Source organism: Vidua macroura, chromosome 12 (genome assembly GCF_024509145.1).
Source record: "Vidua macroura isolate BioBank_ID:100142 chromosome 12, ASM2450914v1, whole genome shotgun sequence".
NCBI lineage: Eukaryota > Metazoa > Chordata > Aves > Passeriformes > Viduidae > Vidua > Vidua macroura.
The window spans coordinates 12280151-12293626 of record NC_071582.1 but is presented as its reverse complement, the minus strand read 5'-3'; the positions used below and the strand labels follow the sequence as shown (position 1 = coordinate 12293626).

At 37.0% G+C, this 13476-nt stretch overlaps 1 protein-coding gene across 1 annotated transcript in view; it reads right to left on the bottom strand.

The window, feature by feature from the left end:
- Positions 1 to 2246: 2246 nt before the first annotated feature.
- Positions 2247 to 13476, bottom strand: part of TRPM7 (transient receptor potential cation channel subfamily M member 7) — a 33673-nt gene continuing 22443 nt past the window's right edge. The window contains exons 27-40 of the mRNA XM_053988704.1: positions 11743 to 11819; positions 10807 to 10866; positions 9687 to 9768; positions 9242 to 9312; positions 8726 to 8763; positions 7739 to 7764; positions 7335 to 7385; positions 7181 to 7246; positions 6297 to 6580; positions 5887 to 5969; positions 5336 to 5541; positions 4266 to 4317; positions 4069 to 4175; positions 2247 to 3786 (exon numbers count right to left, since the gene is read on the bottom strand). Of these exons, the coding sequence (XP_053844679.1) occupies positions 3656 to 3786; positions 4069 to 4175; positions 4266 to 4317; positions 5336 to 5541; positions 5887 to 5969; positions 6297 to 6580; positions 7181 to 7246; positions 7335 to 7385; positions 7739 to 7764; positions 8726 to 8763; positions 9242 to 9312; positions 9687 to 9768; positions 10807 to 10866; positions 11743 to 11819 (1334 nt within the window). The 3' untranslated portion in view covers positions 2247 to 3655. The remainder of the gene's footprint in view (positions 3787 to 4068; positions 4176 to 4265; positions 4318 to 5335; positions 5542 to 5886; positions 5970 to 6296; positions 6581 to 7180; positions 7247 to 7334; positions 7386 to 7738; positions 7765 to 8725; positions 8764 to 9241; positions 9313 to 9686; positions 9769 to 10806; positions 10867 to 11742; positions 11820 to 13476) is intronic.

The following is a 13476-nucleotide window of genomic DNA, read 5'->3' as shown; positions in this document are numbered from 1 at the left end:
TTCTGAAGATTCTCCTGAGAGGAAAAAAAAAAAGGTATGGCAGATGGCTTTTAATTAGCTATGTTAATGCAGTTCATCTCTAAATTCCATATGCCACTGAAGAGCAGCAGTTTTTCCCTATTTAACAGACAACTTGGAAAGTAACAAGTACCCACAGAAGAGGCCCATGAAGTGATGTAAAAAACCTCCTAATTATCTTACTTGTTAAACTTCAAACAAAGGATGTCCCTGGCACTCCTGGGACAGCTGTCACTGCTATTGACCCCTCAAAATCTGGTTTAGTTTTGTAAATGGAACTGGATATGTTTATTCCCACTTTTTGTGGAATCTGAATCAAGACTTTGACTTACTATTTAATGTAACATGATACACAAATTCAGATGGATGCTACCAACTGCAAACTCTGGGGCTGAGAATTAACTTCCCATTAGTCTCACCACAAAGGAGATTATTGCAAGGAAAAGTGTTAATCGAGAAAAGAAACATTAAAACATCAGAACTTTTTTCAGAGGCCTTGTTACATATTAAAAAGTCCTATTTTTTTCCCAACTGGTCTTTTAGGAACATTTAATATGAACTGTTACTAACAAGTCTCCAGCTGTAGTCTTTTTCCCTCTCCAAATTCCTGCATTGTTAACAGTTATGGCATTAAGTTGAGATTCAACTACAAAGATTTAATGTGTAGGAAATCACTGTCAGGCTTAAAAACCAAACCCCTCCTTTTCCAAATCACAAAGCTGCTGAGCAGCAGCTAAAAAACCGGCTCATATATTTTGCCACAATGCATTTGGGATTGGTTTTCTCTGAAATGTTTCACCACCTAAATTCTGCAAGAAAGCAGTCAGCAATGACTTTGGTGGATTAATTAAAAGTCTAAATTATGTAGCTTATTAATTTCCCTATATGATAAATACTATTTTAAATACCCTCCTAGTAGGAAATTCACTGAAGCATTTCAGATTTTGACTAAAAAATAATTAAGTTTGAATTATATTCCTGTATTTAAAAGCTAGGTTCTAAGAAGATATGCCAATACTTTAGTTCTTGAATAGTTATCAGAAGTTCCAGTTCCATCACTTTCCTCCATTTTGGTAACATAAAGGAAATTTAAAAGCTGAAGGATCACAACTCCTCCCTGTTTATAGAGCATTTCAAGACTGATGAGGTTTCAGCAGACGAGTGTCACTTGATGTTGTCAAACAAATTGAATTTCATGGAATAGTTTTCCTGTTCCTACCGCCCAACATCAGCAGGATGTGGCACTGTCCAAACAGAGTCAGGCTTCTTTTTCAAGCCAACTTGTTTTTGTCCTTGGCCACCACACTTCTCCAATTCCTTCCCTAAAGGGTACTTAACACAAATATTTTTTTTTCCTGCAAGTATGAGGCAGACCACTTCTGAAAGTTACACATTTCTCCCCCCTCAATTTAGACATACACTTCTCATGTAATTCAAGCTGTAAGTCACACAGAGTAAGCTACTGCTCATGCCAGGCAGATGTACAGAAATATGAACAGTGGTAACCACTCCAAATCTTACAGGCATTTCCCAACCACATTTTTCCCTTTTGGTCTTGAAAAAGCTTCAGAGCCTGAGTCACTGCAAGACTGAGCAGAAGGAACACTCCCCTTGATCACTCACACCCATCACAAGGTGATCACATCTGTTTATTTTGCTAAGAAATTAGTCACAAGCAGAACTACTGAAGAGCAGTAACACAGCTAAAAAATAACTGCCTAGTGAAGTATTTGTCAAGAAACAAAGTTTCCCAGCTTTTACTTAAAATGTAATGAAAATGTTTTTCTTCTTTCATACACTGAAATTTGGTCACATTTTCAAAACACCAGAGACTCCTCTAGAAATCTCTCAATTTGCAGAGCCAGTCACACTTACAGACTCAGTGCTGCTGTTACTTGGCATTAGGAAGGTGCAAGTACATCTGAAATATCTGCCCATTCCCTCCCAGCAACAGGAGGTGATGCCGTCAGGCATCTCTAAGAAGCAGCTCCTAATTAAACATTGTGAAGAGCTATTTTTGACTCATTTACTCATTAATCCCCTCACATGTGTTTAGCAACTATGACAGTTTTCGCTTTTTTACCTCCCTAGTTTCTGCTGTTGGCTAAAGTTGTGATACCTCAAAGGCTAACAACTACTTCGATCCAGCATAGCAAATTCTACTTTTCTGCATTAAGAGTTACTTAAATGCACCAAAATAACCTTTCAGACTGAGACAAGAGCAGAAGTCTGTAAACAAGAATAAATTTATTTTAGATTCTTTAAAGATTTAATGATATACAAAATGTATACAGTATTATATCCTTATAACATTTTACCTTTCCCCATCAAACATAAAACACCATTTAAACAACTATTGTGTTCGTGCCTTAGGTCTGTATCTATAAGATACACTACTGAATAAAAAATTTATAGAGCTATATACTGCCCTTTTAATTAAAAATTACAAATTAGTACCTATGTAACAAAAAAAAAAAATCGCAGCATGAAACTTCAGTTGGACAACAGGTTCTTTTCTTGCTGAATGCTCAACAATATTTGGGACAGTTAAATTACATTTTATTGGCATGAAGGTGCATTGCAATCTCCCGTACTTTACACAATGCTAATCCGACCCTAGTCTCTCTTAAGTAAGTACCACAAATAACATAACATTAAAGATGTTTCCTACACAATTTTAAATACATTTACAAGTTATGTGTACATTCGGTTTCGATATACTGGTTTAGCAGATCTTTGGAAGGCAGAACTTCTGAAGCAGTCACTACATACGTACAAGGGAAAGCACTTCCAACTTGTGTTCTTACAAGGCAACTTATTTGGACCAGCACAAACTAATTCTTCTATTAAATATGATTATACCAGTCTATCATGGCTTTGTTACTATTTGACAGTGACTTGATAAAATTGAAATGTGTAAAACAAGAAATTTCATTATGCACAATTCAGGCTCTATTTCACAAAACAAAAACAACCAAGCCCAGTTTTACAGTCATGAAGCTGAAAGAATCCTGATTCAGGAGACACTCTCTCTCTTTTGGAACAGATCAAGTTCCTACCTTCAACTTCAGTCTATTGGCATCCTATGTACACCTCATTTGGCTCTGTCCTCTTCAAAAGGTTAGATTAAAAGACACCTGGTGAGAAAATATTAGTGGAACACTTCCAAAAACTCTCTAAGAATACTCTGGCATTACAGAGGTAGGTGCTTTCTCCTGGTTTTGCTCATTGACAGTAAGACAAATGCCAAAAAGACAAATGCTTTACCTTAAAACAGCAACTACCAAAATCCTTTTGGTGGAAGGCATATTTTCCACCACAGGATTACAGGAAGAAAATCCTCCACTAAACCAAAATAAAATAAAAAATAAAACTTTCTGCTTAAAAAGCCCCTTTAAAAACACATTTTAAATACTTGGCATTATTCCACCTTTAGAATGATCAGCTGCCACGCTGCTCTTTAGATGGTTATCACAAGTCGTAAAATCCTTAGATTATGGACCAGCCAAAATTCCACTTATAAGACAGTAATCCTTGTTTTGACAAGTCTTTCTTTTCATTATAATGAGGAAAAGATAAGTGACAACTTTGTGAGGTTCCATGAAGTTTGAACAAAGCCACTGAGTTGGTCACATCATCAGAGCATCAGACGAATAGAATTGGCCGGATCAGAATCTTTGGTGCAGCTTCCAGGCTGAATTGTCAATTCAGGGGCATCGTCCTGAGGAAATATCATCTTGTCAGGTGTGTAGTCATTCCTCTTCAGATCTGTGCAAACAGAACAAAGTCGTAATGATTACTATTTCTTGAGCTAGTAGAATCAATTGGGAATAAACATCTAGCAAAGAATTGGATATGCAAATGCACTTATAAAGATGAATTCCAGAATATGCACTGTCAAGAAAGGGATGTTTTTATCAGAGGTGCAATCAGAAGCCTGAAGTCAAATTACAAAATTGCACTTTCACAGCATGCCTTGACTATTTCATTAGGTACCATACAACATCTCATGACATCAGTGTCTCAGAAGGAGGGTCCTGGAGCTCTTACCAGGAAGTTTCAGTTTCCTGCAGCAGGAATTACAGTGGTGTTTTGCTCTGAAGTTTTTTATTGCATCCTCTCCCAGATTGGCCGGACCGAACACCATATCGTATGACCTTAGACACAAAGTGCACATCAACATCACTTGCATCTGTTCTCTTTCCAGTGAAAGTTTTACAATACTTTAAGTCTTTCTTTATCCTTACCTTTTTTCCCCAGCTTTTATCACAGAGGGATCTGTCAAATTTTCACCAACACCTTCAGACAGCACATGAAGAAAAAAGTTAAATCTGATTCACTTCTGATTACATAAATATATTAATATTAAAAAGCCTTGGAATCCTTAGCTATGAATTCTCAGCTTTTCCAAGAATAAAAACAGAAAAAAACCCACAACAAACACAACCCAAAGTGCACGTGATTCTCTACCCTTAGAAAATTGCTCCTAAGCAAGCACTTTGTACTTCTCAGATTTCTTCCATCTATTTTTTGCATTTCCTAGCTTGAATTTTCACCCATGAGAAAAATCTCCTATACAGTTCTCACTGCCAGAATATCTGGCACAGAGTTCAGGATAAAACCAGCTTACCACATTGGCACTACGCAAATGTGCCAAAAATAGCATTTTTTATGCCACATTTCATTAGGAAGATATGTATATATTTATATTCTCTGTGTTGCTGTAAGATTCAATACCATATTAGAATTAACAAGCTGGTGAAGGGTCTGGAGCACAGTTCCTATGAGGAGCAGCTGAGGGAGCTGGGGGTGTTTATCCTGGGGAAGAGGAGGCTCAGGGGAGACCTCATCCCTGTCTAGAACTACTGGAAAGGAGACTGTAGCCAGGTGGGGGTTGGTCCCCAGCAGTAGGGCAAAAAAATGGCCTGAATTTACACATGGGGAGGTTTAGGTTGGATATGAGGTAAAATATATTCACTGAAAAGGTTGCCAAGCACTGGAACAGCTGCCCAGGGAAGTGGTGCAGTCACCATCCCTGCAGGGATTTAAAAGCTCTTTAGGGGTGCCCCTGGGCATATGGAGTATGTTGGACTTGGCAGTGCTGGCTAAAGTTGGACTCAATGATCTTAGAGGTCCTTCCCAATCTTCATCATAATATGATTAAATAACAAAATCAAAATTAGATCCTAACTACCTAGAAGAAGAAGCACTAAATAATGCTTGATGTTTATTACAAACATACAAATTCTTAACAAAATGCTATCAAAAGGAAAACCCACATAGACCTTGACCCCAAGTTTCAAAGTCAGGGTGTTACCTTGCAGATCTAATACCAACAGTTCTCCTCTTGTATACTCATATGTCCAGTGGCTGAAAGCCAGCATAACCTCCTCCAGCATGTTAGTTGGGATTATTTCATCACCATTATTGTTATTATATTTTCTAAACTCTCCAGTCATGCACTCTTCAACTGCAAACCACTGGCCAGCAGAGTGGCAATATAACAGGAAAACTTCCAAGAACCTAGTAAAAAGTACACTTAATTAATATAGTTCCAAAATAGAGATCTATCTTTACTATTAATTCTTATTTGATTTACTAACAATTTAAATATTTTTAAACTATTATACAAAGCCATTATCACACAGATTAGAATCAATGCAGAAAATACCAGTGGAAAATTCTGCCAAGGACAATTCTGCCTGCCACATTCACAGCAATATACCATGACATCCACATATGAAAATATGCTCCTATATCCACATATGAGTATCTTAATATATTTGTAATACATACATCTGTTAACAACCTGTAGGCATTCCCCTGAGCCAAAAGCATGCAGTATAATGGCAGTTTAAATACACTCACCTTGGAGAGTATGGGATGGATTTGGGCTTCATCTGGTTGAATGCAAAGGTGAGCTTCTGTGCTGCTCTCTGCTGCTGAATTTCCTGTGAGTCAAACCCACACCTCATTAGCTGCTTAACAGAACAGGGACAGCAGAGAGCCAAGCAGGCAGTGGGAACAGTGTCTATTCCCCCAAGACAGGGTAACAGATTACTTGGTTTTTAAATTATATCTGTATTTTAAGAATTTGAGCTCTTTGATTAAATAAGCTATTCTGGAGCAGAGTTTTTAACCCTTTTGCTCATACAGAACCCCTGACTAACTTTTTTTCCTATTTTAGTAAGTATATACTAGTTTACAGGTGGGAAAATAATTCCTGTTTAACATATAATGCCTGTCCATGTTTAATAATTGACAAAGATAGAACTTACTCTCAAGCACAAATGCAACACAGTGTCCTCCTTATAAATGCTTGACCAAGTATTCACAACTTCAGGAAGAAAAGACTTGATGATATAAAGATGTCCAGATTTCAGTATATCATATTCTGACCACGTGCATACAACTTTGAGAGCACGACGTAAGCCTCCTCCCATCTCCTCTTTACTTAAAAATTCAATTTTAGCACAGAGCCCCAGCTGTGACCAGGAGGACATGCTGTTGTTCAGGATGCTGGGAGAACTTTCTTCAAGGCGATACACAGTGACCGGTTCACCTGCGGCGCAGCACAAGAGCAATCACTGAACTGAATTTTCCAAGTTTGAAATTAAAAGCACTGAAAACACATCATTTCTTACAACAAGCTGCAGTTTTAAGTCATTACAAGCATTCTGAATTAGCAAAAAATTTAAACTGCCTAGTGGGATGACCCCTCTGCAGCTTTTTTCACAGAGCTGCAAAATTTGTCCTGTTTAGATCTATTAATGACACTGCTCAAACAGCACTAAGAACACTGAATAAATGCTTGTTTAAACAAGTGAAGACACCTTAAAGGAATCCTTCCAGAATAGTTTGTTATAAAACTGTTAGCACAATACTACCATCACTGTAACACCATTTCTGAGGACAACTATAATTAAATCTACATTTCATAATCAAGTGAATTGCCCTAGAAAAGGTGTCATACTCACATATATTTCTGAGCGTTCTAAGACAGACTTCTTTTAGTTCAGTTTCACACATGCTGTGAGAAACTGTGAACTTTGCCTTGATCCTTCAATATTAGAAGGATCAAACCAAATTAGAATCCATATAAGGTTTGCTTTTCTTCCCCAAAAGACCACAGAGAACCAGCAACAAGAAATACAATTCTTACCTCTTGGAGGCACAGGAGTGAATGGAATGCTCTGTGATAATCTCATTAGGTTATTTCTTTCTACAGCTAAAGGAGAATTACAGCATTTGTTGAAGTTTAAGGATCTTATAAATGTCAATAAAAATATAAGCATTAGTTCGTAAGAGGGACTGACCTGAGTAATAGTAATTGATATCCATGATGGGCTTGAAAGGAGAAGCAATACCTGAAAAGAGATTAAGGAGAAAAAAGAAGAAAAAAAAGAGATACTCTAGCTACTGATTTATGTATTAAAATACCAGACACTAAGATCAACTGCCAAGTTACTACAGTTTGAAAAGAATCTGCTGTGAAGATAATTAGATATTGCACTTAAGTCTTTACCTCAGGGAAAAAAAATTGTAGAGCTTAATGGTTCGCTGTTTATTTAAAAAAAAAGAAAAATTAAATTTTTAAAAATCACAGTATTGTGTGTCCAATAAATTCCAAATTGCTGTCAATGAAATACATTCCCATACAAGACCCAAGCAGTTGGTTATATATAAAAATCTCTCACTTTAGAGCAGAAAGAAAACTTACCATTCAATGCATCTTCTTCTGATGGCCTGTCAAATGCCACAAAAAAAACAGTCACCTTCAAAACTTACTCTGTATTCCCTGATTTTGACATATCATACTAGGTCACCTTGTTAACCTCACAGTACCACTTTTATCCTGTTAGCCTATTTTTCAAGGGCAGTACAGGTTTCTTAATTACAAAATAGTAATGGAAAGCTGTTAAGTAATCTCATGTTTTTAGAGCTACGCTTTAAATACCTCCAAGTCATGCACAACATTATGTAAAATTTGCATCACAAGAGCTCGTTCCCACAGAGGTGCTTTAATTAAAACTTGTTCACAACAGCTTAGCCTTCTGTTATCAGATAAATAAGGTAATGGCTTTAACAGTTAACTCGGGGGTAATTGCTAACAAGAGCAATGTCTGCATAATTTCAGAGGTGGTTACAGTTTGAAAGGCTGGGTAAAGACCTTTACCATTATGTGTCAACACATTTTCATGTTTTGCCCTCCAAATGGTGTGACACCATTAATCTGAACAGGACCTGTTAAAGCATGATGAGAGCTCAACCTGACCCACCCAAGAGCACCCACAGCCCAGGGAGCCACCCCAGTCCTGGGCTGCATCCCAAGAAGAGTGACCAGCAGGCTGAGGGGATGATTCTGCAAGACACCCCAGCTGGAGCACTGTGGCCATCTCTGGGGCCCCCAAGGTAAAAAGGACCTGTTGGAGAGAACCCAGGAGGCCACAAAGATACTCAGAGGGCTGGAGCCCCTCTGCTCCAGAGACAGGCTGGGAGAGCCTTTCAACCCAAACCATTCGATGATGATCCTATGATTCCAGTGAATACATTTAGTTATTTATTAGAAAAAAAAAACCAAACTTCATGGAGGTTTTTTTTCTCATTAAATGCAACTAAATACCACTATAGCCAAAGACAACCAAAAAGAAAAACAGATCAAAATACAGAGCAATAAAATTGCTCCATTAGTAGAAAGCTTACTTACATTTGACTGCTATTTGAGGGTCTGCCTTGTAGCCAATCCTTTAAAACAAAGGAGATGGAAAACAAAGAGGGCTTCAGTTTTGTAAGGAAAGCACAGTATATTCAGTTGGAGGTGGGGTGGTAATGTGTTTTAAGCTCTTGGAGGACAGTCTGTTTATTGGAAATAAACCAGGCTGTACTGAACTGCAGTTGAATGCAGAGACTCAAATACAACTGAGAAATAGTAACTACCATTAAAAGAATAAATAAGGGTCTATATTCACTACTGTTTATGGATTATAAAAGTAATTCTTTTCCTTAAAAGAAAAGAATTTTGATTTTATTTCTACAAACAGAAAACAGCACAGATTTTTGTATTGAGAACATACACAACTTCTTCCCTTAGTGAAAACAGGTCTCCTGTTGCCTCCTAGAACAAGCAAGTCCACAAATCAGTATTACTCTTTATCTGTTTCTTCTCCTTTATTTGTTCAGCTTCTAGTTCTGCTCAAGAATATCAAAAAAGGTTGATACAAACCGTCAGTAAGGCTGCTTTAGAGTCAACTTGCTGCGTGTCTTCACTCGATGCTCTCCTGCTCTTGCTGTACACTACAAATGAAGGAGATTTGTAACTGGTCAAAGAATGGCAGCTGTCACTGTCACCTGTTTCCTAATAGTGAACAAACAGACACCTTAATGTAGCTCTCATGAAACAAGCCTGACCCACAACTTTAAAAGAAGTCTGCAGTCCTAACCAGATCACTTCACTTTTTACAACTCTGGCTGTCTGTGGCAAATCCAAGGTAACAGAACTGACCTGGCATGGCTAGAAGAACCACAAGAAGCAGAAGATTCAAGTACTACCAAACATGAAAATATTTCGAGATTATTTAACCATTTGTGTTTCCTTTGCATCTTCTTAGGATACCCACTAGCAAGGCAAGTTAGAGACATTAGGGGACCTGAAGAGAGCCCAGACTTACACTGCTCTGAGTGGGCTGTCAGAGGGTCAGTGAACCCACCACAAGAACTGGATTGTTGTAGATCACTGTCAGTTTGAAGACCCTACCAAAAAAAAAAAAATTATATTTACCATCAGTCATCATTACCATTATTGCTTTCAACTACTACTCTTGGAACACAATCTGCCCAGTTTTTCTTTTTAGGACTGGCCAGGACTCTTCCACATTTCTGGATGTACTTCAAATACCTCACTGCATTGAAATGCACAAGTTGAGTGCGTTCATTTAATAGTGCATGCACAATTAAAATGCTCTTCTCACAGTAGCCACCAGCTGTAACATTTTCAGGCACACATTAAGACTCCTGACCCACACCAAAAGAGTTCCTTGCAAGGGAATGTTACAATAGGATAGAACTACAGAAATGTCAATTACACTGGATCCCTACAAGCATCATGTTCAGCTCATCTGTTTCATGCCTTTGTTGGCGATCAGTTTTTATATAAGAATGTGGGTCTGGCAGAAACTAAATTTCAATTTGCATCCACTTAAAATAGCAACAAAATGTAGTAAACTCCTGTCATGTAAAAACCTATGGGTTATGACAGCAATTTCCTTATGGAAATACTTCTTCATAGCAATTACACATTGTTGGACTATGTACTGAAGTGGTCAACTTTTGATAACAAAGTATTTCTTTTGCAAAAAGAGAAAGGTGGTTTCATCACAAACTAGGACTATGTGTAGAGTGGAATAGGGCTTACTCATTTATTACCTCCGTGGTTACCTGAATAAAATGTAAGAATTTATTGTGCCCTGCTTTTGATTCCTAAAATTATAACAGTTAGGAAGTTGTTACCACCCTTTTCACCCTTGCCTCTTACAGAATACACCCCACACACATAAACATACACGAGCCTCTGTGTGTTTGTGTCCAAAATACCTATCTGATGTGTGGTTGTGTGCATAAAAAATATTTCTTTACATCCCTAAACACTAGAACGTTTTAGACCTATGTCAAGGAGACATCCAGTTTACAGATAATGAGATAAGAACAGAGACCCATGTCTTTACTGCAAAGAATACTTTTAGCAACTGTTGAAAATAACATTCCTAATAAATGGAAACTTTCATTACTTACTTGAAGTCTGGTTGTCTCTATACCCTCCAATATAGCTTTTTTGAAGTCTTCCTGCTGCTCCTATCAAAGAAACAAAGTAAATTGTTGACAATAATACCAAAAAAACTGTGCCAAAAATACATACAAAAAGCTTTTTGGTCACACATTATACTCATCAAAAGGTTCAGAAGAAGCAACTCAGCAGAACAGAAGCATTGCAAATGGTCATAATGCAATTCTCAGGTGTATTCTCTCCTGAATGCATGATAACTGCAAATAGTAATTTGTATGTGCTAATTCAACAGCTACATGGCAAAAACTAGTAGTCATATATATATATATATATATATATATATATATATATATACACACTATAACACTTGGAAGGCAGGTTTATGATTAATTACTTTTCCATTTTAGTAATTTTTATTATTCTCTAAGGAAATTTCTTTAAGGAAATTGAAATTATTCATTTTAGTTTATGACAAGTTTATTAAAAAGATTTTTCTTCTTGGAAGCATAATGAACTATTTTTTTTCACTTTTGAAAATAATATACACTGTCATCTATAAATTATAATGTAAATTACTCCAGTCTTCCTAAAGGCTGATCTTGAAATTTATGAGTGTAAAATATTTAGTTTAACACAAATTATGGGATACTTAATTTTATCTTGATTCACAGTTGTAGTCATCTTAGCTTTCATAACCTCAAAGCTTGTTTATTTCATTAGTAGTATCCCTATTATGAAGCAACAGTACTTGATGGCAGTTAAGGTTACATGAGTTTTCACAAGATTTTTTTTTTATCATGAAGCAGATGCAAAGTGCAGTCTGCAATCAATGTGTAAGTTTTTTGATTATATTTGTCTTAGAGTTTTTCCAAACATACTCTGAGGTTAGAGTTTAAAAGAAAATGATTCCCATTAACATATTTGACAAAGCCTTTCATGCTCACCTCAATATCAGCACTTCTTTCCCTCATTTTGCTGGCTGCCTCTTTGAACCGCTGTAGGTCCATGCTGTCTCTGTGACCTTTGACACAGTGAATTCAAAAAGAGTATTCAAAATCAAAGGCAACCTCCAGTGTTCTGACCATGCCAATAGTTTGCATCACCATAGCAAAGGGTTACAAACCACCTAAGGTCTGTGTGCCTGTTTGCACTAGGAAAGACATCACAAACACGCTAAAGTGAAGATCAGTGTAACAATATCAAACTATTGCCTTTCCCACACTGAGGTGTGGAGCACCACGATTCAAAAAGTAAATCTAATATTTGTAATTTTTACTCAAGCGCATGCTCCTCACAGGAAAGGAACAAGGCCTGGATTACAGAACTTTTAGGTATGCTTGACAAATGAAGGGAAAGTAGACAGTTTCCTGGAGGTAGCTTTTACAATATACCCTTCATCCTCCCAGTTGCAAGAAATACTTTCCAGAATTTTCCCAATCATATGGCTTTATAATGAATGAAAATCTACTTGGCTTCACAATTGAAACCTGCATGGAATCACAAGTGGTGTAAATTGTGGACAGTAAGAATGAAGGGTATGTTCTAAATGCTAGAGATGTCAGAGGACCATATACAAAAAAAATCTGGCTCCAGTAAATAAGTATAGTTAGTATTCAAAGTTATTAGTGGTGAAGTACATTTAAAGATTAGATAAGAGTTGTACAATCACTGTCCATAATTTTTAGCCTTGCTTTCTTTTTTCAACCATGAGGCACTTATACATTAATAGCTAATGTAGGTAACTTCTTAGAAATCCAAGTTTCACAGCAGTAGGATAAACTCTTGTCTAGAGATTTAAATTTATACAACCTCCGCAAATCTCTGGAAAACACTGAGACATCCCTAAACAACTATTGCAAGATGACACCTCTGCAGGCAACCTGACAATTCCAGATTACAATCTTCTACTAAACACTAAGCATACTTAAAGCATTATCGACTTTACAGGGATCAGTTAGTAAACCCACACCTGTGTTTTGCAATGAATCTGCCACTGTTTTACCATTCAAATACGTAGGTAACTAACCAAAACCATCCACCTTTTTACTGTTAAGCAGAACTTGAGGGGAGGCAAAATGTTGTATTGACTTTGGAAGCTTCCAAAATGATAGCCCCAACACAGGTTAGCCTAGGCAACAGTGGAAGATCCCAGCTGTAACAGTGTTTAAAGATACAGTATAGGAGGAACCCTCAGCTTGACACAGATACCACAAAGATATTTGTCCAGGACTCCATCAGCCTGAGTAGTGTTCTGTAATTACGTCAAGAAATAGACAATATTTTTGATTTATGCAATGAGAAGGTAGGAGCTTTATAATGAGCCACAAAAGGTTTGTCTACAGTGCCCGTACCAAGTTGTACAGTTGCTAATTGCCCAAAACTGCTATACTCAACAACTGCTTAATGTTTTTCAGAAAAATATTGTCTATGTGACAGAATTATGGAGAAATTATAATTTCAGTTAAAAAAAACATTCAAGCAACATAGGGAAATTAGAGATGTTAAATGCAAAAAAAGCAGAGCAAAATGGTAGAATAAAGTCACCTGCAACCGGAATACACCCAAAATACCATACAATTCTTGATAAGTCAAACCTTGTGGCTTAGATTTGGTCCACAGTTTATGAAGTAGTCCCATAAGGATGTTAGAACATAAATCTCGGGTTTGCAGTTCCATTG